A 25837-nucleotide genomic window follows, 5' to 3' on the forward strand; every position below is an offset into this window, starting at 1 on the left:
TGTTGTTGTTGTTAAAGCTATATGGGTTCCTTATATACCTTGGATATTAAACTTTTATGACTTGTAAATATCTTTTCCCGTTCAATAGGGTGTCCTTCGACTCTCAAAAAATTAGATATTGAATTCCCATTTGACCCAGCAATACCACTGCTGGGAATATATCCCAGAGAATCAAAAAAGTACAATCGAAACAACATCTGCACATGTATGTTCATCGCAGCACTGTTTACAATAGCCAGAATCTGGAAAAAACCCGAATGCCCCAGAATGGATGACTGGTTGAGGAAACTTTGGTACATCTATACAATGGAATACTATGCAGCTGTTAGAAAAAAGGAGGTCAAGAATTTTGTAGTTAAGTGGATGGGCATGAAAAGTTTCATGCTGAGTGAAATGAGTCAGAAAGAGAGAGACAGACATAGAAAGATTGCACTCATCTATGGTATATAGAATAACAGAGTGGGAGACTAACACCCAAGAACTGTAGAAATAAGTAACAGGAGGTTGACTCCATGGCTTCGAGGCTGGCCTCACGTTCCGGGGAAAGGTCAACTCAGAGAAGCGATCACCAACTACATTGCAGTCGAAGGCCATGTGGGGGAAGGGAGTTGCGGGCTGAATGAGGGCTAGAGACTGAGCACAGCGGCCACTCAACACCTTTGTTGCAAACCACAACAGCTAATTAGAGAGAGAAAGCAGAAGGGAATGCCTTGCCACAGTGGCAGGGTGGGGTGGGGGGGAGATGGGATTGGGGAGGGTGGGAGGGACACTGGGTTTACGGGTGGTGGAGAATGGGCACTGGTGAAGGGATGGGTTCCCAAACTTTGTATGAGGGAAGTGTGAGCACAGAAGTGTATAAATCTGTAACTGTACCCTCACGGTGATTCTCTAATTAAAAATAAATAAATTATAAAAAAAAAAAAAAATAGGGTGTCCTTTAGGGGAGCACACCTGGTGATGCTCAGGGGGTTAATCCTGGCTCTGCCTGTGCTCAGGGATCACTCCTGGCTCGGGGGACTGGAGGGGTGCTGGGGACCAAATCTTGGTTGGTCATGAGCCTTACCTACTGTGCTATTGCTCTGGCCCGAGGGTATCTTTTGTTTTGTGTAAACTTTTTGTCACTGTGACCCCTGATCCTTTTATTGGGGAGTGGCATTTAGAAATAAAGATGTTGGCTCTGGCCCCAGAGTGTCTTTTTGTCCTGTGTAAATTTTCTCTCACCATGACCCCTGTTTTATTGGCGAATGCATTTAGAAATAAAGATTCGGCTCTGTAAGCTAAATTCTTCTGCTCTTCCAAGCCTCTCTCACCGGACAGAGCTGTGCAGTATACAGATACACAGGCACATATGCTTTATCATCATTCTAACACTTTTTTGTTAATGGGATAGCACAGTTTTCATGGCTTTGGCGTACAGAGTCACTTCCCCTCCACCACCGCCACAGTGCCAGAGACTGTCACCAGTGTCCTTCTGTCACTTCTAGTCTGCCTCTCCTTCCCACTCCCTCTACCGCCCCACCTGCTTTGGTCACCTCAGGTCTGTTGTCAGAGTTCAAGGGCTTGTTTTCATCTGCCATGGTCCACTGACTTGTTTTCTTCATGCCACGTATGAGTGACATCACCCAGCGTCTGTCCTCCCTCTGACCTCTTCTACTGCACATAACACCCTCTCGCTCCTCCACATTGTAGTAGAAGGCCAGATTTCATCCTTCCCCAGAGCTTGGCAGTATCGCATTGTGCATAGATCCCATAACTTCTTTATCTGCTCATGTGTTATTGGGCACCTGGGTTGTGTTCAGATCTTGGCTATTTATAACAGTGGTGCAACAAACATCTGTGCATTTGTCCCTTCATAGTAATTTTGTGTGTCCTTTTGACCAATACCAAGACTCCCATATTCCCTGTTTGATCTTCTCTCGCTCTCTAGACTCGGGTAAGCTTCCTACTTAGAGAGTCGGCGATTCAACTTTCTAGCGTACAGAAAACACTCTTGCAGGGGCCAACATTGCGATTTGCTCATCTTCAGGAATGACACGTCATTGACATTGAACACAAGGTCCCCAGGGGCCCTGACTGAAGCATGTGTCTGGGCGTTGTTACCTTGAAGCTCTACGAGTGGGGAAATCTCCTTTCCCCATGTTGAGGAGCCAGTCCCTGGGACTGTCGCCTCCTCCGAGGCAGTGGACGCGGAAAGGTGGGTGGGTTTGCCTCGCCGCACGCCCCTGACCAGCCTCCCTTTATTCCTAGAAGCTGGCAGACTTGCTTTTCCTCCTACAAGTGGCAACTAGAACTCTGAGTTGAAAGTGAGTCTTTGCCCTTGGCTCCTGTCCAGCATTCCTTGCTGAGCGAATAGGGATTTGGAATGTCAGAAAATAGAAGAGGGGAGGGGAACGATTTGAATCTGACTGTGAGTGTTTATATGTAAAAGCAGATTCGTCCGCGAGAACTTGGGCAAACTTCCTCAGACTGCTTCCTTCTCCGAATCTTTAGGTTCCTTATTTATGTATTTTTGTTTTGATTTTTTTTATTTTTTCAAAGTTGTTTAGCCTGAATTCCATACCCGCCCAGTCCAGGGGAGGCAACGCAGGGAAGACAGCATGATTTCCAGAGAATTTATCTTTCTTCCCTGTGGCTAGAGGGACCAGGGTGTTCCCTGCTCGGCTCCAGCCGGATCCAAAGCCGTCGTTTCCGCTGGGATTTTATCTGGTGTCATCGGGACCTAGACTCAAGTTTTCACTGGGGGCACGTCTTAATACGAAGTGTCCTTTGGGGAGCATCCAAGACTCGTTCTAGGCAGAAAAGGTGTGACTCAGCACAGACCCGGCCACGGTGAGCTGCCAGTTCGGAGGAGCACTTGTGGTCGAAGCTCCGTTGAAACTATTGATAGGGCCACGCCTCTCCGACTCCGCTTAACCCAGGACTGGTTCTCAGCTCGAGACTGTAATTGCCAGGGTGGCTTTTCTCCTTGATTCAGTTCTAGCCAGAGTCGTCTTGCCTCAATGCAAACAGAGATCTGTGAGGGTGACCTACTGGGGCAACTTCCCAGCTTTCTGTGAAGAATCCGCGGGTTCCGCGTTGGGCTACATACCTCCTGAGGAACCATGTCCTCTTTATATACCCGAAGCAAAGAATTCACTCGGAGTAGGAAGTCTCAGTCTGACTCGCCCCCGGCATCTCCCTCCCCGACTGCCAAGACGTTCCGAGTAAGCAGCGTTTTTTTTTTTATTATTATTATTTGCATGTGTTCATAATTGTGTACAGGGGAGATAGTGTGCGTGGGGGTTGGGGGGTGGAGAGAGAGAGAGATGCATGTATGCATCTATCTGAAGTCTTGGGGGATCATGTTTAGAGCAAAATATCATTTCAGAGTCAAAGAAAACTTTGTCCGTAAAGATGCAGTTAGCCTCTCTGCCAGTTTCTTTGGTTCCTGACACTTAGCGTGGCCGTCAGAGCTGACTTCACCGTGTCAGACTGCAATTTCTGTCTTTAGCTTTCAACGGTCAGTCATAAAATGCTTGACAAGATTTTTAGTGTCCTTGTCTTACGGGGTTTTTCTTCATTTCTGTGGCTATATTTAGTTGCGCCCTTTCCTGTGTTTTATGGGTCAGTACGATGTTTCAAGAGAAAAACTCCCAAATGGCCGTGAAACCCTATACGTTAAACCTCAGTTATGTGCAAGTCCATTGGTGTATTCGTGTTGGTGAGCGAGCATATGTTTTTGCCTATGTTGTGTGTCTGCGAGGGAGGGGGAGAGAAGGGAGCAAAGGAGTTCCGGACGCCCGGAGCCTGAATCCTCCCTCAGTCACTGTCAGAGAGTTTTGTGCTTAAAAAGCCAGAGGAATATAACTCCTGGCTGTGACAAGCGTTTGTATGGAGGTAGTTCTGATGTCTTCGCAGATTCATTCCAGACTTGCCCCACTTCCTCCACTGGCTGTTTCTACTGAAGTGAGTTACATATGGGCATTTGTATCCCATTTAGGTCTCTGAAGAATCTGGCAAAAAGCAAGAACGGCTACCAATTGCAAGCAGAGAGACGGCCTGGTGGGCATATTAGGTAGCAAGCAGCTACCTACCTCTCCTTCTTAGGGAACGAAGTTGAGCTGGTACCACACATATAGAGTAGAAGCAGGGGTGCCCCGCGCTTCCTTATTTGGGGAGCTACAGGAGAGAAATCAGCAAGAAAACCCGAAGAGATTACTGCATTTCTCTGGGGCTCTTTTCCATCCATTTCCCATGGTTTTCTGACTGTGTAATTTACCATGGACTTAAATGTCATCTGTGGCTTCTTGATGTCGAGTGTCAGCCACGGGTGTTTAGTTATAAGAATACCAAAGCATTTTGTTATAAGGCCGCTTGATTCCTGGGATCTGTTTGTAGGAGGAATGAGGCAGGTGTCGGTGTATATGTCACCGTCATCAAGTTGCAGGTAGTTTCCTCAAGTCATAGATTGGTGCTTTCCTTCCTGAAGGCCACAGGATACTCTCCCCAGTAATACTGGGGTGTATTTTTGGCAGCGCCCAGTTGAAACATTGCACCTTTCCCTTTGTTCCCTTCTCTCACCACCCTCTACTACCTTTCGGTGTAGAGTTCTCTTGTTAACATTTGGGTTTGTTTGGTTTTAGTTTGGGGGCCGCATCTGTCAGCTCAGGGCTGATGCCCCACTCTGCACTCAGGGATCACTCCTGGCAGGGCTTGGGAGACCATATGAGGTGCCAAGAATTGAACCCAGGTCAGCCACGTGTAAGGCAGTTTGCCCTGTCCACTGTACTCTCTCTATCTAGTTGTCTTGTTGATGTTTGTTTGCCACTTTCACCACAGTATGGGTCCTGGTCAGTTCCCAGCGACGTATGTGCTGACGCCTCCCATTGAGCTTTGGCCTCCAGTTCTTCTTTAGAGTTAGGCATTTTTTTTTTTTTTGCCCATTCTAACAGCTGCCATCCATTCCTCTCACTCCTTATTCCACTGTATCCCCACCCCCAGCTTGTTCGATGGAGGTTACAGTGGGAGAGATTTTTGAGAATTTGGGTTACAGGAAACCCAAATGTGGATGGGTTTAGTAAGAGACTGCTTCCCAATTTAGTGGTCAGTGACAGTGGATTCCCACAGTCGCATCAGCTTACTGTGGCCAACCTCAAGCATCTGAATAGCTTGGACTGACCCCTAGAGTGCTAATTTTCATGTATCAGTCATGTACGCTTACGCCTTTAATGTCTCAGAGAGTGAAAGCAATGCAGGACTAATTTAAAGGCTGTCAGCACGAAGGATAGGATATAAAACTGAGATTTATCTCTGAAGAGTCCAATACAGCCGTTTGCTCTCACGTCGTGATTAATTAGGGAGCTCTCTGAAAACTAGTTTGGGGGATATGCTCTTTTAGCAGTTAATATTGTGATGGTGATGTTGTGATTGTGTGGCTTCTGGTTCCGGGTTGTATCTGCACAGGAAAGAAATCACTTAATTCAGCATTTAGCTAGGAAGAAGTAGAATCGGGTCTCTGATTCCCAAACTTGTCCCGTCCGCAGCACTGGAGCACATGCAAATGGGCTGGAAGGGAAAGGACTGGTAGCGTCAAAGGACAGTTAAGGGCTTGGGTAGCTGTGGGGGTCCAGAGTCAGACGTGAGGGGGAGACAATTTCACAGAATAAGATGGCAGGAAGGAAGAAGGCTGTGTTCATGGACAAGGAGGGGATTGACAAGCTGCTGAATCTCCCACACTTGACTCTCCAGATCCCAGTCAGAGCGTGAGTCCACGGACCCCAAAGAGCCTTGTGGGTGACAAAGTTTTCAGGTTATTTGTAGAAGTAGAAACGCTTGCTTAGACCTTTTAGGGTAAAGATGTCAGAAGATAAATGTGTGCAAGTCGAAGGTTAGATCAGAATAGTCTCTCGCTCCCCGCCTCTCCCTCTCTCCCTCCCTCTTTCTCCTTCCCCCCACCCTCTCTCCCTATCTGTCTCCCTCTCTCCCTCCCTCTCTCCCTCTCTCTCTCCCTCCCCCCACCCTATCTCTCTCCCTCTCTCCCTCTCCCTCTCTCTCTCCCTCCCCCCACCCTCTCTCCCTATCTCTCTCCCTCTCTCCCTCCCTCTCTCCCTCTCCCTCTCTCTCTCCCTCCCCCCACCCTCTCTCCCTATCTCTCTCCCTCCCTCTCTCCCTCTCCCTCTCTCTCTCCCTCCCCCCACCCTCTCTCCCTATCTCTCTCCCTCTCTCCCTCCCTCTCTCCCTCTCTCTCTTCCTCTCTCCCTGTCTTTCTACCTCTCTCTCTCCTCACCAACTTTATATGTGAGCACACACAGTGTTTTTTGTTAGAGATTACATAAAATCAAAGATATGTAGTTCCAAATGCCTCTGGAACCAGCGTTCATCACCACCAGGAGTTGCCTTGTCGAGCAAGCACATCAGCTTATTATTTTTTCTTGCTATTACCATAGGGCCAGATATTAAATGTTTCCTTACATGTAATATCCTCAAAAGGAAATTATAAAATCATGGTCATTCACATGGGAAAAGTATTTTGGGCACATCATTCCTAATCCAATGCTCCCAAAGTAGAAGAAGCAAACTGTCCTAACTCATGCAGATACTTTTTTTTAACTTGAGAAAATAAGCAATAGGGTGATTTTCAGTAACTAGATAATGTGGGCTAAAAACTATATGGGTTTTTTATTTGGTTTTGTTTGTGGGGTAGGGGAGGAGGTACACCCAGTGGTGCTCAGGGCTTTGGACTCGGGGATCTCCTGGCGATACACAGACCATATGTGGTGCCAGAGTCTAACTGGGGGCAGCTGCATGCCAGCGAGTGCCTTGGCCCCTGTGCTGCCTCTCCAGTCCCTAGAAACTGTCTTCTCTTAGTTTTACCTTTAAAATTCCCATATAGGGTGCTGGAGCAATAGCATAGCAGGTAGGGCATTTGCCTTGCACGCGGCCGACCCAGGTTTGATTCCCAGCATCCCATATGGTTCCCTGAGCACCACCAGGGTGATTCCTGAGTGCAGAGCCAGGAGTAACCCCTGTGCATCGCCGGGTGTGACCCAAAGAGCAAAAAAAAAAAAAAAAAAAGTAAAATCCCTATATATATATATGCACACATATATATAGCATCTGATACTTTTAATATTTTGCAATTCATTTAATAATGGGAACTCTGCTAACCTTTTTTAATATAAAAAGATGTAATGCTTACCTAGAGATTATTGCAACTGAAAATCTCTTGCATGCAGAATATAACACATGTCCTCACCAGCCAGGATCTTTGTTTACTCTCTCTAGTTTGTATTTTAAAAGTACTTTTATTCTCTAAACATGAAGTTATCCTCTTAAACGTGGCTTTTCAAGGGAAATGTCCATCCTCTCAGTATCCCCATGCCCCTCATGTTCCCATCAAAATGACTCTCCTGGGAGGGGCCCCTCATAGTGCTGCTTTTGCTTTCTTGACCCTGGATAAGAGAATAAGAGAACAATGTTTTTAATCACTTATTTTGACTTTCATGAACACTGGGGTCACGACAGCTTGACATCTCTTTGTGTCTAAAAGCCGAGCCCCTCTCGAGTAATAGATTCCTCACTGATTTCTTGTCTGAGGAAAGCAGAACAACTTTCAGATTGGCTCTTATTTCTGATGGGAACCACACCCATATTTATGAGAATTTGAACTCCCTGTCCTCACATTCTCGGGCAACTGCAACATGAAGGACCAAGTTCACATAATAAAGAGGAAACCTTCTTTTTGACATAATTTTCCAACATCAAAATTACACAACTCCAGAGTCGGAGCGGTAGTACAGCCTTGCATGCAGCTAACTTGGGTTCAATCCCCAGCATTCCATACCGTCCCCCCAAACACCATCAGGAATAATTCCTGAGTTCAGAGCCAGGAGTAACCCCTGAGCGTCACTGGGTGTAACCCAAAACCAAGAACAAAAATGCACGACTCCAGAGACATCAGACATCTCTAGCACTTGCTTTTAGCTAACATTTCCGCATTATTGTTGGGTTCAAGTGTATAGATTCTGCTCACTTCCCAGCTTGTCAGGCTAGATCATCGGTTTCTGACTGGCGCATTGTCCAGTGTCCGTTTGGAGGTGTGTAGGAAGGTTGAAAGCGCTTGGTTTAGATGAACATTTTTGAATCATCTTGATTTGCAAGAGCCAGCTTTTCCAAAGCATCCTTTGCTTATTTAACAAAATATTTTTCAGTACCAATGATTAAAAAAAAAAAAATCCTTCACAATGTTCCAAACTGGGGCCAGGGCTAGCTCAGCAGTGGACGGCTTGCTTTGCATGTGTGAGGCCCAGGGTTCAATTCCCAGCACTGGGGTGGGGGAAAATGCCCAAATTGTGGTGCTTACTTGATCTTTCAGTCTTCCAAAATGCTCTGAGGGAGGGGCTGGAAAGATAGTACAGCAGGTAGGGTACATGCCTTGCACCTGGCCAACATGGGTTCAATCCCTGGCACCCCATATGGACCTCTGAGCCCCACCAGGAGTGATCCCTGAGCACAGCACCAGGAATAAGCCCTGAGCACTGCTGTGTGACCCAAAAACTAAACAAACCCCCCAAAAAGTGCATTGATCTGGAAGGAAAAGTGCCATCAACTGAGCCCTGAAGACATTGTAATTGGATTTTCATAAGGTTGGTACTTATTGTACTAGGATTTGGCCTGCATCTATAAACCAATATTTATAGCATTTCTTATTCAACCCGGATTGTTTATGCTTTGGAGGAGAGCCCCAAATGGTGCCCAGGAGGCCCCAGGGACCCCACCAGCCATCTTCTGCCAAGTCGGTTATTGGCTCAGTGCAAAGGCTGATGATAAACTGTTGCTGGGCTTTGAGATGCTGGGGAGATCCCGCCACCCCAACAGTGCTGGGGTCCACCAGGGCAGACCCCAGTGATGCTCAGGGGACCATGTGCTCCCAGAGGTTAAACCCACATCAGGCTTACATGCTCCTGACCACAAGACTGTCTCCCAGCCCCTGGCTTGTTATTGTTTGTTCTTTCATAACAACAGAAAATATAAAGATTTCCTATATTTTCCACTCCCCCCCTCCCACCATTAATGTAAATAAGGAGAACAACTTTTTTGCTTTTTGTTTGTTTGTGTTTTGTTTCACTTTTTTTTTGTTTGCACTCAGGGATCACTCCTGGCAGGCTCAGGAGACCATATATAGTGCCAGGATCAAACTGGCCAGCAGCCGCGTGTGCAAGGCACCCTGCCCGCTATACTGTCACTCCAGCCTTCACTCATTGTGAATTGCAACCATCTCTACAAACCAATCAGCACTTTTGACAAACAACTACATGGCTCAGGGTTACCGCTCTCCTACGAGCTTGTCTGTGTGAAGACGCGGTCAGTGAGTAAGCCTTCTGCCACACAACTGTCTGGGTTCTTAGTGGCGAGTCTGGAACACCAGGAGTGTTGTTGCTCTTGTCCTCCTTGAGCTCTTGTCACAAGGACCAAATAGCTCTTCCATGTATCCTCTCATCCTTTATAGCTCCCAGGCTGCATTTGGGGCACTGCCAGCCTGGGATCCATTTGTGGCGGGACCTGCACCCAGCGGGCTCGGGGACCACTCCCAGTGGTGTTTGGGGCACTGCACAGTCCCGGGGAATGCCCAGGGCTCCAGCATGCAAAGCCTGAGCCATCTCTCCCTCCCTGGCCTGAATCCATCTGAATCCATTTTTTAATCCCTCTCTTTAATGTATTGTCATGGATCAAGAAGCTAATTAGCAAAAAAATCTGTAAATCATTTTTAAAGTGAAACCATAATATATAGGGTTGGGGTTTGTTTTTTGTTTTTTTTGTTTTTTTTTTTACTTTTACTCAAGAAAAGCCAATAAACATGAACTCTTTAGCCCACAGAATCACCTAAGCAGTAGTAGAAGAGGTAGGAATAAAGACAGTTTCACATTTGGAGCCATTTTCTGAATCCTAGATGGATACTGACCTAGTTAGCATCTGTCCTACTTAAAACTGAATTAGGCGGCATTAAAAATCTTGGTTTACTGTCCCAAGAGATTGGGAATTTCTAAGCATCCATATAGTTCCTGTGCTGAAGTTTCTAGGTGACAGCTAGAGATGTAAGCATTGTCCTGTCCTTGACCCTCAGATATTTTTTATTCCATTATAATAGGCATCTACCTGCCATAATTAGAGTACTCCCAATTAACATCAGGAGCCCCTGCTATTTACTAGGTCCTCTGCTAGACATTGAGATTCATAATTGAAATATATGTTCCTTGCCCAAAGAACTTGACAGTCTAACTGGGGAGAAAACCAGGGACAGGGAGAGAGGTCAAAGGGCAGACGCACGTGGTTTGCATTCTGGAGTCCTGGGATGGACCCCCAATACTGCAAGGTTCCAGGTGTGACCCAAAAACAAACACAAAACAGAAAATCAGCCTCAAGTTTGAACCAAATACAGTTCATGCACCCACCAGGCTCTCTGTAGCACCCACAGGATTGTCTCTGAGCACATCTTTCCTGTACCTGAGCAGTGCCCCAGGGCACAGTGGGCAGGATGCACACACAGCAAACAAAGGGAAAGAGAGAGTTCAAATAGCTGGAGCACATGCTTTGCATATGGGAGCCCCAGGCGTGTTCCCCGAGCATCATTGGGAGCACCTTACTACATCAGGAGAGGTCCCCAGGTACCGCTGGATGTGTTTTGGTGTGTGACCAAACCAAAATGAAATAATCATTTTGTTTTCTCAGTTTTTCTCAACTTCATATTTGGGTGGATTTACAATTACTTAGAAGAGTAAAGAGAAACCACTAGGGGGCAGAACAGTAGCACAGCGGGGAGGGTGTTTTGCCTTGCAAGTGGCCAACCCGGGTTTGATCCCCGGCATCCCATATGATCCCGCAAGCACCATTAGGAGTAATTCCTGAGTGCAGAGCCAGGAGTAAACCCTGAGCATCACTAGGTGTGACCCAAAAAGGCGAAGAGAGAGAGAGAGGGAGAGAGAGTGTTTCCACACGTTGGGTAGCGCTCATCCAGAGTGGGGCTTTCGTTCTCACATGGTCTAAAATTCAACAGCCTTTGCGGGTGACTCAAAACAGAAAGATTTGGGGTTATTTTTTGCGTTTTGGGTCACACCCGGCGATGTACAGGGGCTACTCCTGGCACATACTCTCCGGAATTACTGGCGGTGCTCGGGGAACCATATGGGATGCTGGGAATTGAACCCAGGTTGGCCGCCTGCAAGGCAGATGCCCTACCCGCTGTGCTATTGCTCCAGCCCTGTATGAGGGGGGGGTTGTTGGGGTTTTTTTGGTTTGGTTTTAACCTGTTAAAAGATCAGATAAAGTTTATCGATTGTGTCTAGATTCACCTTCTTTATGGTTCATTATGAATATAACATTTCTAAAAGTTGAGGTAACATTGTTTACAATTGTTTTGGGGATGAATTTTTGGGGGGTTTGGGTTTTTGGGGGGGAACACCCAGCAATGCCCACCCAGGGACGCCAGCTGTAAAAAACTAAAGCATGCCGATGGGCGTTTGCACTCATGGGCTCTCCGAGCGGCTCTGTCTCACCTCCTGTGTTCGGTGCTCTGGAACCACTGTGTGTAGCTGTTGGTCAAGGGCAGGCGATGGAAGGAAGAAGGCCAAACTGGTTGCTCGATCAGTTTATTTCATTCTCTCTCTATGCTTCTCTCCTGGCTCTGGATCTCCCCCCAATCCACTCTTATAGCCTAGTTAAATCCCCCTAGCATGAGGGGGTTAGGGCTTACACATAGGTGTGGTCACAATCAATAAGGGTAAGGTTCCTTTCCCTCAGGGGATGCTTCTCCTCGGACAGATTCTCTTTCAGCAGGAGATCCACCCAAGGGCGGAGTCCCATGAGTGTATTTCTCCTCTCCTCATCCAGCAAACATATAAGCATTCATAATATTAATCATTTTGTATGGACACAATAAGAAATGCATTAAAGCTTATAGAATTGCTCTCCTGGGGCCATCTTGATCTCAGACTACAGTGCTCAGGCCAGGTTAGTCTTTCCTATCCCTAGCAGGGTCCTAGTCTCATCGTTACCTTTGGATCATGACAGCATTTGTCCATGATCAAGCTCTTAACTTATAGTTAAGAATTAGGCACTTTGGCCAGGCCCACCTTGATGCCAGGGTAGCACATAACTCACCGCTTGCCCTGGATCCATCCCGTCCTTCGTCGGGACCCTGCTTTTGGTGTACTAGAAACTGAGGGCAACTGAGGCTTAAGTGGAGAAAGCAAATGCCCGGGAATGAATAACATTCGAAGCCAATTAAGTCCCAAGTTACAAAAGCATAATATTGTCTTCTTATGTCTATACAAAAAGGACATTGCTTTAAATTAAATTATTCAAAAGACATAAGGAGAGGAGAAAGGCAATATTAACTTATAAGTTCAGTGTCCTAGGAAGGTCTGACCTTACAAATTAGCAGAGTCAGATTAGGGGGAGAAGCTGATTAACTGTTTGGGGGAAGAGAGCATAGAGAAGTGATTACAGCTAAACAAAGGGATGGGAGTGACTCGGGAACACCTTGATGGGGTGACTGGGGTAAGCCTAAACTCCGGGATAAACCGGGATAAGCTCCTTATGGCAAGGGGGGAAAGGACAAAATAATGTCATCCTACATGGGTGAGTTTTTTGGGGGTTGGGTTTTTTTGGGGGGAACACCCAGCAATGCTCAGGGCTTACTTCTGGCTTTTGTGCTCAGGAATCCCTCCTGGTGAGACCATACGGGGTGTCATTGATCATGTCTGGTCAGCCACATGCAACACAAATGCTCTGCCTGCTGTGCTCTCTCTCTTTCTAGCTCATTTCCAGTAGTTTCGATACTTACGCTTTAGGTTTACAATCCGATGCACTAGGCCCACTGCCGGAGTGCCACTGTCCTTCACCACTGTTCCTCTATCCCTTTCCTGTCCTTCCACCACTGTTCCTCTATCCCTTTCCTGTCCTTCCACCACTGTTCTCTATCCCTTTCCTGTCCTCCACCACTGTTCTCTATCCCTTTCCTGTCCTTCCACCACTGTTCTCTATCCCTTTCCTGTCCTTCCACCACTGTTCCTCTATCCCTTTCCTGTCCTCCACCACTGTTCTCTATCCCTTTCCTGTCCTTCCACCACTGTTCCTCTATCCCTTTCCTGTCCTTCCACCACTGTTCTCTATCCCTTTCCTGTCCTCCACCACTGTTCTCTATCCCTTTCCTGTCCTTCCACCACTGTTCTCTATCCCTTTCCTGTCCTTCCACCACTGTTCTCTATCCCTTTCCTGTCCTTCCACCACTGTTCTCTATCCCTTTCCGTCTCACCCCACACCTCCCTGTTGACAGGATTTGAGGACTTGGATTTGTTGCCTATTACCTATTCCCTTGTTTGAAAATATTTTATGTAAGAGTTGTTACATCTTTGTGTTGATTTCCAAAATGAGTTTATCTTGATTGGTTGTCTCAGAAAATATACTGTAATATATCTGTATGACTGTATATATAGCTTTGCGTGTGTAACTATAATTGTCAAAAAGTAAACAAATGATCTTAAGTGCCTGTAGGTTTAGAAAGGAATAGTCTTAATAAATAAAACTCTACAAATAATCAGAACGTTTTACTTTAGTGCCAAGGGATTTATTGGAGCTTATTCCTCTGCAGCCAGAAATCATTGGCAGAGCCAAAGGAGAGGAGCATGAGACAATGGAAAAGTAAAGAATGATATATTGTAATAATACCAGTTGCAACTAATAAGACACTGACTATATGCCAGTTTCCGTGCCAGGAGCTTAAATTTATTTTCTCATTTCGTGTTTTTGATGACCTTTTGCACTAGGTAGCATTTCTCTGCCACCTCCACCATTTTGGCAGGGGATGGGGGGTGGAAAGGGGTGTTGGGTCATACCCAGAGTTTCTTGGGGCTTCTGACTCTGCTCAAAGGTCACTCCTGGCAGTACTTGGGGACCCATCATGGTGCCTTTAGTAGCCATATGCAAGACCAGTGCCTTGAACCCTGTACTAGCTCCCCAGCCCTCATTTTCCCATTTTACTGATGAGGACACTGAGGCACAAAGAAGTTAAATAATTATCTAAGGTCACCTCACAAGCAAATATGGCAGCCAGCATCATGGCTTCAGCTGAACCAGGAAGTCTTGTTTTTGTTTTGTTTTGTTTTGTTCTTTTTTGCTTTTTGGGTCACACCCGGCGATGCACAGGGGTCACTCCTGGCTCATGCACTCAGGAATTACTCCTGGTGGTGCTCAGGGGACCATATGGGATGCTGGGATTCGAACCCGGGTCACCATGTGCAAGGCAAATGCCCTACCTGCTGTGCTATCACTCCAGCCCCTGAACCAGGAAGTTTTGCAGCCAACCCAGTGACGCTTCTGCACTCATTAAATAGCTCCTAATTACTGTTTGTGCCCCAGACTATTGAGTCTGGTTTGAAAAAGGAGAGAGTAGTAATAAAACCTGAGGTGGTAATAATGAAACCTGTTTTAAAGGAGGAAAAAATTAGCAGAATGATTTAAGAAGGAATTAATCGATGTTGGTTGAAAGTTCATTTTATATCATGTTTAAGTGGGGATAAATATTGGCTAATAATTTTGTGATGGAAGAAAGATCTGCTATTCCCTGGAAGGTGGTAATCTGGATTCGTTTTTAGTTTGTATATTCTATGCAGTTACTCGAAAATCATTTGTAAGTGCTCAAAAACAAGTTCTTTAATTTAGGTGTATCTCTTTGTTTATAGTATTAATGTATTTTGAGTCCTTTTTGTTTGTTTGTTTTGGGACCACACCTGGGGGTGCTCAGAGCTTACTCCTGTCTATGTGCTCAGGGTTTAGTCCTTGCGGGACTCAGGAGACCAGATGGGATGTCAGGGGTTGAACACATGCAAGGCGAGCTCCCTACCCACTGTACTATCTGGCCCCTGTAAATAATTCTTACACAGAAGCCACCAAGGTATGTTACATCTGTCAGTTATAACAAGTTCTGAGTTAGAAAATTCTAACTTACAGGGTTTTTCTTATTGGAAGGGTCCGCCTGCTAAAAAGCAAACTACAAGTATATTTAGTCCCTTTCTTAAAAATTTTACATTTTAGGGGTTGGAGCGATAGCACAGCGGGTAGGGCGTTTGCCTTGCACGCAGCCGACCCGAGTTCGAATCCCAGCATCCCATATGGTCCCCTGAGCACCGCCAGGAGTAATTCCTGAGTATAGAACCAGGAGTAACCCCTGTGCATTGCCCCAGGTGTGACCCAAAAAAAGCAAAAAAAAAAAAAAAAAATTTTACATTTTGACATTAACCTACATTCTAACATTTTTTCTGGGGGAAAAAACATCAGCCCCCTAAATCCAAAGAATCTTATGCATCTGAAGATTTAAGGCCCATATTATTGCTCTGGCATGATACAACAACAGCTGGGAGGGCGCTTGCCTTGCACACAGCTCATCTAGATTTGACTCCCGGCATCCCATAGGCACCTTCCACCTGAGCACCACCGCCAGGAGTAATTACTGAGCACAGAGCCAGGAGTAACCCCTGAGCATCGCTGGGTGTGCCCCCCACCTCCTCCCACACACACACAAACACACACACAAGGCAACAGTAGCTCTTTGGGTCAACTGTGGTCCTCAAAATTTTCTATCTTGCACCAGATTTCTGAAAGTCCACGTGAGAGAGTCCTTCTTCATTGCAACCCTGTTTCTGTCTTCAAGCAGCCGCCATGGCAGGGCTGTTCCTTCAGAGAAGCCACCCCAGAAATCTCTCGAGGGGGGACGTTGCCCTTGACTGGTCGCCCTATCTGCTGTGTGTACATGATCATCTAGTATTTGATTATGTTCTTGCATCGCTCTCCCTGGTTTATGGGTGTGTTTATCTTTTCATCTTCAAATAAGAGTTCTTTGAGATCAGAGGACCGTGTCTTAGATCCGACAAATGTTCCTTTTCTTCCTCTCAGTGGCTCTCGCGCCACTGGGCACCAACACCCTGGCAGTGCGGGGAACGGGCACTGGCGCTTGCCTGAGATGCGAGCTCGTGGCTGCTCGCTCACCCCGTCACCTGCCAGGGAGACGGAGGCACCGGAGCCTCTTTCTGGATCGAAGTGACACGCTCTTCCCTTAGGCAACTTGGAATCCTGTTCATTGCAATTGCTCGTGTATTTACAAGTCTAGAATATGAATACCAACAGCTTGGTTTCTGTGGAGACAAAAAGAAAACAAGGGAATCTTTTGACCTTGCATGGAACCTACTTAGAAATATTAAAAATATTAAAATTCTACATAAGAACAATGGGGAGAGTCTTTGGCACTTGGTTGCTGTGGAGGTGCAGTAACATGGTAACACCAGTAACATAACAAATCACTGTCACTGCCACTGTCATCTCGTTGCTCATTGATTTGCTCAAGCGGGCACCAGTAACGTCTACATTGTGAGTCTTATTGTTACTGTTTTTGGCATATCGCATATGCCATGGGGAGCTTGCCAGGCTCTGCCGTGCGGGTAAGATAACTCTCAGTAACTTGCCAGGCTCTCCAAGAGGGGTGGAGGAATTGAACCCGGGTCAGCCGCATGCAAGGCAAACACCCTACCTGCTCCGCTATTGCTCCAGCCCAACATACCAAATACCCCCCTAAAAATCTAAGAGTTCTAAAACTGGGACTATCCCCAAAGAATAAGATATAGACCTGCATAGAAAATACAGGCTGTAACATTTACACCGCATGATCCATAGATAAAACAAATGACGAGTCTGGTTTTGTCATTTAATGAATTTAGATAGATTTATGTTAAATGTTATGTTTAAACTTTCCTTTAAATATAGTGAGTGAGGTATACTCGATTATGTGGCCTCGTTTCTATATGCACTATTGAATGCATAGGGTAGGTGCTGTCTGGCAAGGCGATTCTTCAGGAATATTTATTATACAAACTAAATGTCAGTACTGTATATCTTTCCTTTCCCGTTGGCTTTTGTTCCATATGCATTAAGTAATTATAAAGTCAAGCCAAGGAGTTTAACACGATGAGTTGCATATAATTTAGGACTTGCCTTTGAAAGCTGCACTTTGCTTGGGACTGTTCTGTCACACACACACACACACACACACACACACACACACACACACACACACACACACACATCTTCTGGCTCACGGGCGGGCTCAGCTCTCTCCAGCGCTAGACTGAGCTTCCTGCAGGATTCTGGTTCTGAACGTAGATAATAACCCTACTACAGCTGATTGGTCATGAACTGTGGATGGGTCTTACTTTGAGTAGTTTATCCATAATCTAGATCAGGTTTCCTGGAGCAGGGAGAGGTTGAGGGGGTGCCTTGGGGGCAGGGTGATTCCAGACCTTGTGATAGTCATAATTTCTACACTCTCTTCCCCAAGGATGTTGGAACTACTCTCCATTTATGGAAATGGGATGAGCAGTTCTCCCATTGTTCTTTTGTATGGCACAATTCACCTTAATGTAGGGAGGTTTTCCTAGGCCTAATTTATTTTTATGGGCTCTGAAAAGCAGTGAAGATGGGCCGAAGCAATAGTATAGTGGGTGTTAGCCTGAACTGCATGCCGCTGACCTGGGTTCGATCCCCAGCAGCCCCTGAAGTCCCCCACACCCTGCCACGAGTGAGCCTTGAGCACAGAGCCAGGAATAAGCCCTGAGCACAGCTGGGTTTGGTCCAAAAAAACAAAACAAAAAAGCAGTGAACTTTGTTGGCAGAGGCAGAAGAGAAATCTGGAGTGTGAAAGGTCTCACTGCACCACTGCTTCTCTCAAACGAGAAAGGGGGTCACGGATTGTTAGAAACTCCAAGGATTGTTGGAGTTTCTGCGAGCTGGAAGCGGTGAGCATTCCTCGGGGCCAGCTCGCCAGCTGAGAGCCAGCAGGAAAGCAGTTCCCTGACACCTCCATCCCCGGCGGACTAGAGCCCCTCATCAGCTCGGAGGGAGTTTATAGGCAGATCCGCCCTCCGGACCTTGCAGGACAGCGCCAGCCACCAGACACCCCACTTCTGCCCCGATGGGAAGCTGACCAGGATGCCCAGAGACAGAGGCTGGATTTCTGCGCTGCCAAGCTGCGGAAGGGAAGTAATTGGGGTGTCAACTCACCAAGGCTTATGGTAATTTATTAGAACAGGAGAAAGTGTAACAAATTGAAATTTCGTTATTAAGGAAAAATAACAAAACCCCCACTTAAAATCAGTCCTGTGATTACTGTCTTCTGCTGCCACATGCCCCCAGCTTGTGTTTCCAATTTGTCCGGGATCCCCGGGTCTGATCCCCGGACACAGATCAGTACAGACTCAGAAAGATTCATTTCAAAGTTCCTTGCCAGTCACCCTCCTTTAAAATATCCCGCGAACCCCCATCTATTTAAGTCGTGCAGGGGGCTTCCTTTATGTAAAAGGGAAATCAAATGATTCTTAAAATTTCAAAAGTTACAAAATTATGTTTCAGGTACAGGTAGGGCACTTGCCTTGCATGTGGCCACCCCAGGTTTAATCCCTGGCACCCCATATGGTCCCCCAGTACTGCCAAGCAGGATCCCTGAGTGTAGAGTCAGGAGTAAGCCCTGAGCACCGCTGGGTGTAGCCCAACAATAAAAAACACAAATTTATGTTTTAGTTAACCCAGATAATGGTTAGGTTTGCAGTGGTCCTGGCAGTCTGAGAGGCCTTCAGTTGCCACACTCATCTCCTTAGCTTGTTCGTTCTTGGTCATTAACTTGAGAACAGTGGAGAAAAGGCTGGTTCTCTGCACACCATCCGAGAATAACTCACATTGTTTCTCCTGGCCCAGCTCGTGCACAAAAATATGATATGAAATGTTCTTTCTGCTCCGTCCCTCTTCAGGGAAAATGTTGAATAGGAGGTTTTTTCCCATCACTGCAGGGTCAGGCCGTAACTCCAAAGGAACATGAGTTAAACCCATTTCAGGCTTGGCAGTAGACATGTGACTGGGTCTCATTCCCTTCCCTTGGGCCCCAGTTTCCAGAGCCACAATTTTATTTTAAACTTGGTCAAAAAAAGTTTGGTTTTAATTATGTGCCTTCCTGAACTCTCGATAACTTTTAAGTTAAAAGCTTTTGTGGGGATTTTTCTAAGTCAGTCTCTGGTGATTTGAGAGCTCTACACATTTCACAAATCAAAACCAGCCTGGTTCCTGCCCCTTTTCAGAATTGCCATCTGAATTCATGGTGATCTCTGCTCTGTACTTTTATTGGAAACAGGGCCCCGCCAGTGAGATTATCATGGGAGAATGGCAAGAACTATGAAAGCGAAGAACCTGCTTCTTGGTTTCAGAGCATTTATTGAGCTATGGTCTGGGCCAGAGTGATAGCACAGCGGGTAGGGCATTTGCCTTGAATGCACCCAGCCTGGGTTCGATCCTTGGCACCCTCGTGGTCCCCCAAACCCACCAGGAGTGATCCCTGAGTGCAGAGTCAGGAGTCAGCCCTGAGCATAGCCAGGTGTGGCCCAAGAACAAAACAAACACACAAAAACTATGATCTATTTATAGTTAATCATCCTTATGGTTCTACTTTCTGTATTCATGTTGGCTTCTAGTCTTTTCTACTCCAGAGTCCCATCCACAGACTCGGTTGTCCCTACTTGGGCCATAGAAACTGTGAAACTAATTCCTCCCCTTAAAAAAAAAAAATTTAGGGGGCTGGAGTGATAGCATAGCGGGTAGGGCGTTTGCCTTGCATGTGGCCGACCCGGGTTCAAATCCCAGCATCCCATATGGTCCCCTGAGCACTGCCAGGAGTAATTCCTGAGTGCAGAGCCAGGAGTAACCCCTGTGCATCGCCAGGTGTGACCCAAAAACCAAAAAAAAAAAAATTTAGTTCAGACACACTAGAGAGTCTCATCTCAATGGCCATCCCTCCTTTATCTCGAATAGAAAGCAGATCAACAGTCTTACATAAGTGCCTTCTAAGATTTCCTTAGGAGAAAAGATGGCGTAATGCATTTGTGTGTTAACCCAAATAGTGACTAGAAAGACTTAACACCTTTCAAAAAGAATAGCTGCCATCATGTAACAGGGCTAATCAGACCCTGCTCAGAGAATGGAAAGTAACTTTTACTTTTGTTTGGAGTGGGGTTTGAGACCACACTCAGCAGTACTTAGAGGTTATTCCCCACAAAGAGTGACCCCTCGCAGTGCTCAGGGGACCACGCGTGGGGCCAGGGATTCAACCCACGGTTACCACTGCCATAACCACTTGCAAGGCCTCCAACAATGCTGCATACATATTACCTCCTGTGCTATTTCTCTAGACCCTGGGTTTTTTTTTTTCTTTCTTTTCCCACATTTTTTTTTTAACACCATGGCTTACAAAGCTGTTCATGATTTGTCAGAAGCATTCAGTATTTCAACACCAATCCCGTCACCACCGTCCCCTTCCCTCCACCATTGTCCCTATCTTCCCAGCCACCCCTCAAGCCTGCCGCATAGCAGGCCCACAGGAATTTATATTATATTGTTTGTTACCATAAAATGCTGAATGGAATGATTAAAAAACTTGCAGCACTGTCATCCCGTTGTTCATCGATCTGCTCGAGCAGGCACCAGTAACATCTCATTGTGAGACTTGTTGTTACTGTTTTCGGCATACCGAATACTCCATGGGTAGCTTGCTAGGCTCTGCCATGCAGGTGGGATACTCTTGGTAGCTTGCCAGGCTCTCTCAGAGGGACGGAGGAATCAAACCCAGGTCGGCTGCATGCAAGGCTGGTGATTCTCTAATTAAAAATAAATAAATTTAAAAAATAAAAAAAGAAAAAAAAAAAGAAAAAAGAAAAAATTTTGAAAATCATTGTATCTCATCATGGGGACATTAAGTCCCTGTCTGAGGGTTCACTAAGCTTTTGTTACAAGTTAAGCTTTCTGTTGCCAAGACCAGTTGCCCTCTACGTTCTATTCCCATCCAATCTAGTGTTCTATTGGGGTGTTAGCATAGTAGAGCTTGGAGACGTTGCTCTAGAAGATGCAGGATATTTAACTGGGCCGTCTAGCGGGAGGCATGGCGGCAGCTGTCGGGGTGTGAGTGCGGCTGGCTAAGTTTGGTCGGGTGGAAAACTGGCTTGTGCTGCTCCCGAGGTCACCCCAGAGGTCTCAGCCGAGACTGGATACCCGAGAAATTTTTGTGGCTAGTTGATCCAAGATTTATTTATGAGTCTCTGGAACAAGACCAATGGATGAGTTTAAATGGCAGGGCCGGTGGGGGTGGGCCGTGGCTGCTGGGGCTTTTGGAAGTATGGGGAGGTGGGGGGAGATTGCCCACCCCAACCCCGAGAAGACCCAGAAAGAAAAAAAAGAAAAAAGAACCACACGGTATACCTGAAATTTTTCACAGTTAGCATCTCTGTGGAGCTCAATCTTGAGGTGGTGGAGTCCGCCAGCTTTGGTAGCACAGGCACTGCTCCCCTCCACCCCCAAGATAGCCCGGCCCGTCTCAGCTAGGACTGTGTATGCGAGAAATTTTTGCAACTAGTTGATCTCTTTGGAGTTTTCTTTATTGTCTCTGGAACAAGACCTGTACATGGCAGCAGTGGTGGGACATGAGCTGCCCCTGTTTTATTTTTGAAAGAGACAGCTGAGGAAAATTTAGCCATCCCCAGAATATAAGTAAAGTGGAACCCACTTTCATGGCCGCCAGAAGATCACAGATTTGACTGGGTGCCCAAACCCCACATTCTTGGATTTTTTATTTCCTGTCCATAAGACCAACCTCCTTGAATCTTCTGGGAGGACCTGCAGGGTCATTTTCCTCACCAGTGTTCTGCCTGCCTCGTGGGTGTCACTCCTGGTTCTCGTCTCCCAAGAGCTTGTGGAGAACTCCAGCTGGCCCGAGTCCCCCGTCTGTGCAAGGGAGAGTCGGCGCTTTAGAAGGAGGAGCCGTGTCGGCCAGCAGTGAAGCAGGCCTCGAGTGAGCGACGGCAGGATAAGGGGGGGAAATCCAAGTTAAGCCTCTGCCACCCGTTGAGCCACTTTTGCCCAAGAAACCCAAACTTTTCCCTCCCTGAATCTGACCACTCTTCTTCCATCAGCCCCAGACTCTCTGGGGCAGTAGCTGCCCGGCCAGGAACTAGTGGCTAGAGGTGGTCTACAGTGAAAAGCAAAACGTGGAATCTGAAAACTTAAGCTAGTTGATCAGAAACTAGCAGTTTGAACCCTAATCCCGCTTTACTTTTAAGGTTTTAGCTTGCAAGGTTTTAGCTTGCTGGGATTTCTAAGGGCCAGAGAGATGGCTTTGCCGGCTGAGCTCAGGCTTGGTAAACAGGAGCCCCTGGTCCAGGCCCCGGCCCTTAGCACGTTGTAGTTCCAAGAGTCAGATAGAAGAGGTATGAGGGGCAATCAAGGGTTAATGCAGAAGTCCTGTTTTCTCTGATACTGAATCTAGGTGAATTGTCTACTGTTCTGTCTGTCTGTTGAGTCATCACCTGCTCCTTTACAAAATGTGCACCCCAAAAGAGCATAGTGTCCCTTATCATTCTGTTTCAAAGATTGTGATACTGTCTAGGGTTCCTCCTGCAAGCAGACACGTGCTTGTCTTTCGGCTTCGGTGTCTTTAGGAAACCTCTGCAGTCGGCCTGTAGGGACAAGAGCTGGTGTAGTAATCTCAAATTTAAGCAGCATTCATATCCCCTTTCCCCCCATGCTGCTATTTGTGGAAAAATGAATTTAGGCCTCTCAGAAATCTGTGGAATATGTCTTTTCATAGTGGAGAATCTTGTGAACTTTTCTCTGCTTGCTACTAGGGTGTGCAGGCGCATGTGTGTGTATGTGTGTGTGTGTGTGTGTGTGTGTGTGTGCAAGCGTGCGCACGCGTGTCTGTGTGTGGTGTGTGTGTATGTGTCTGTGTTGTTGTATGTGTGTGTTTTGGGGACCATACCCGGTCGTTCTCAGGGCTTACTCCTGGCTCTGTGCTCAGGGATCACTACTGGTGGAGTTCAGGGGGATCGAATGGCTGCCAGGGATCTAACCCAGGTCAGCTGTATGCAAGGCAAGTGTCCTACCCACTGCAGTATCGCTCTGGTATGTGTGTTTTAAAGTTTTTCAGAGTTGTAGTTGCAGCATCCTCAGAGGAAGCCATATAGTATGCACAGCCATAGAACACTGTCATGTAAACACCTGAGAAGTTCTTGAGCATGATAACACATGAATGGCTTCATGACATTTCCAGAACTCTCTAAAGAAATGGGTTGATTATCTCTAGTTCTTTATTTTGTGTCGGTGTGGGTTGGGTGGTGAGAGGGGGTTGGGGCGACACCAGCTGCATTCAGGGTTTATTCTGTACCTAAGGACCATATACAATAACGGGGATGGCTGCTTGCAAGGCAGGTGCCCAAGCCCCTATGCTGTGTCTCCATTCCTAGGCATTCTTAGAGGAATAAATGAAGAGAAATGCTTTAATATATCTGATGGCTAAGATTCATACCTGGCAAAATTCTAATTCCCATTGAAAATAAAAGCAGGTTTTTTTCATATAGAACTACCTATCAGAATCTATACAGCATACTTCAAAGCAGAATTTCTAGCTAAAACCTTACACAACAAAGTAGATATTTATAAAGAGAAACACACATTTAAGTGGGGTCCCATGTTTTAAAGTAACAGCCAATGGGGCCAGAGTGATAGTACAGTGGCGAGAGCATTTGCCTTGCACACAACCAACCTGGGTTCGATCCCTAGCACCCCATCTGGTCCCCCAAGTTCTCCAGGAGTGATCATTGAGCACAGAGCCAGGAGCAAGCCCTCAGCATCACCAGGTGTGGCCCCCAAACCAAAAAATAAATAAATGAAACTAAAAACTAAAAATAATGTAGTGAATAAGTAGGCATGATTTATCAGTATCATCTCAGTCTGCGTACCGAGTAGAAACGGGCTTTTACTTGAATAATAAGAAAAAGGCCTGAAGCAGAGCGTTTTAATTATAAAAGGGTCATTATTTTATTCTGAGAGCGGGCAGGAAACATCTATCTTTGGAGACGTTGCCAGTGGTCCTGTCATTTGGGTGGGGTTGTTTGAAAAGCGCTGTTCTGCCTCCAAGCAGAGAGTAAGTGGTTTCATAAGGCATCATTTCATTTGCTTGTGCGTTCACTTCCCTGCCTCAACGGTCTGCAGCGAACTTGCTGCTCTAGCCAGCGGCAACAGCCTTCACAGTATTCCTAACAACTGAAAAATGAAATGGTGGCACATGGGGGAAAATTCACATGTGCAAAAACCTGCTTCCTGAAATTTTCCCCTTAAAAAAAAACATTTTTTTTTGGAGGGGGACAATCTACTGGTACTCAGGGGTTACTCCTGGCTCTGTGCTCAAGGATCACTGTTTGCAGAGCTCAGGGAACCATATGGGATGCCAGGGATCAAACCCAGGTCTGCCATGGACAAGGCTCTCTTACCTGCTGTACTATCACTCTGGCCCCTGGAGTTGTCCCCTTTAATTCTCACCATCAGAGTAAGCGGTGACTTGCTCCGGGTCACGTGTCTAGAGGATGTCAGAGTAGAAATCATAACCCCAGTGTGGCCGGAGCCGCCGCTCCTTCCCAGGGTATCGACAGTGCAGCTCAGCATTTTATTGAGCATTTAGGTTCTAGCAGTGCAGCACCGACGAAGTAAGTGGGACTAGGGCAGTGACTAGATCAGTCAGGGTTTTAGGAACTGTGTTGTTTCCCGTGCGATTGCCTGTATTTCTGTAGCATCCTCTTCTCGGAGCTCGTTTCCTTTATGAGCCCTTCCGTGGAGCCCACTGGTGAGCACGGCTACCTCTGGGCATGCCCCGGCTTCCGTGCTTGCCACATTGAGTGAGACGAGCCCACTCGTCACAGAGCACCTGGGGCCCTGCTTGGTGCCTTCATGCAGGGCTCTGCTCCCCGTGGCTCTTTAGTGAAGCCAGCCCGGGCGCTGGCCGATGGGGAGTTCATTCTGTTACCCGTCTCTTCAGCAGGGCACAGTGTGCAGTTTTCCTGGGTTATGACTGTGCATCCACCTAACTCTGAGTGGGTCTAGCCAAAAGCCAAGTCACTCCCTTCACGCGAGTGCTCTTGAAGCATTTTTATGTACCGTATTTCTCAGGAGGTGATTCAAACTTAGTTTCAGGGCTGGAGAGATAACTCAGCAGTCTGGAGCACACACATACTGTGCATGCCAGAGGCTGGGCTTGATCCTGTCACCTCAGGATTCCCCCACGTACTCAGGATGGTTCCCAAGCACTCAGAGATAGCACAGTGGGTAAAACACTTGCCTTGCATGTTGCCAACCTGGGGACGATTCCTAGCAACCCACCCAGTCCCTGAGCCATGCCACAAGTGACTCCTGAATACAAAGCAAGGAGTAAGCCCTGAGCATCACTGGGTATGACCCCAGAATTAAAACACACCGGGACACACACACACACACACACACACACACACACACACACACACACACACACCCCTGTGATTTAGGCCTGCGAGATTGTACAGAGCTCAAAGCTCTTGCCTTGTACACAGCCAGCTCTGCTTCAGTCCCTGTCACTGCACAGGTTGTCAGAGCATCGCCAGGCACAACTGCTGACTGAGCACAGAGCCAGGAGAAACCCGGGAGCACTGCTGTGTGTGGCCCAGAATCTTCCCCTCCCAAAACACCTGAGACGGCCCTGCTTGAGATCCACTGAAAAGAGACTATCCCAGAATGAGGGCAGGACGTGAACACACTGGAGAAACACACGAGACAATCCTGCGGTTATCCCTGACGTGAGGAGCCTTCCAGGGAGAAGAGCAGCTTTCAGCAGGGACCGTGCCACCCCTCCAGGGCAGCTATGGGCGGCGGGGCCTTGGGCCCTGGGCTCCGGGCCGGGGGGACCCTGGGCTCTGGG

General features: G+C 46.9%; 1 protein-coding gene across 8 annotated transcripts in view; it reads left to right on the forward strand.

Annotated features, from left to right (window-relative positions):
* Window positions 1-25837, forward strand: part of PPP1R12B (protein phosphatase 1 regulatory subunit 12B) — a 227209-nt gene that overhangs the window by 175332 nt on the left and 26040 nt on the right. The window contains exon 1 of one of the 8 annotated variants that reach the window (XM_004610030.2): window positions 2836-3203. The exons of the other annotated variants lie outside the window; for them this stretch is intronic. Within the exon in view, the coding sequence (XP_004610087.2) occupies window positions 3102-3203 (102 nt within the window). The 5' untranslated portion in view covers window positions 2836-3101. Of the gene's footprint in view, window positions 1-2835; window positions 3204-25837 lie in introns of those variants that run through there. 8 annotated transcript variants of the gene reach the window in all.

This window comes from Sorex araneus, chromosome 7, assembly GCF_027595985.1.
Source record: "Sorex araneus isolate mSorAra2 chromosome 7, mSorAra2.pri, whole genome shotgun sequence".
In the NCBI taxonomy this organism is placed as follows: domain Eukaryota; kingdom Metazoa; phylum Chordata; class Mammalia; order Eulipotyphla; family Soricidae; genus Sorex; species Sorex araneus.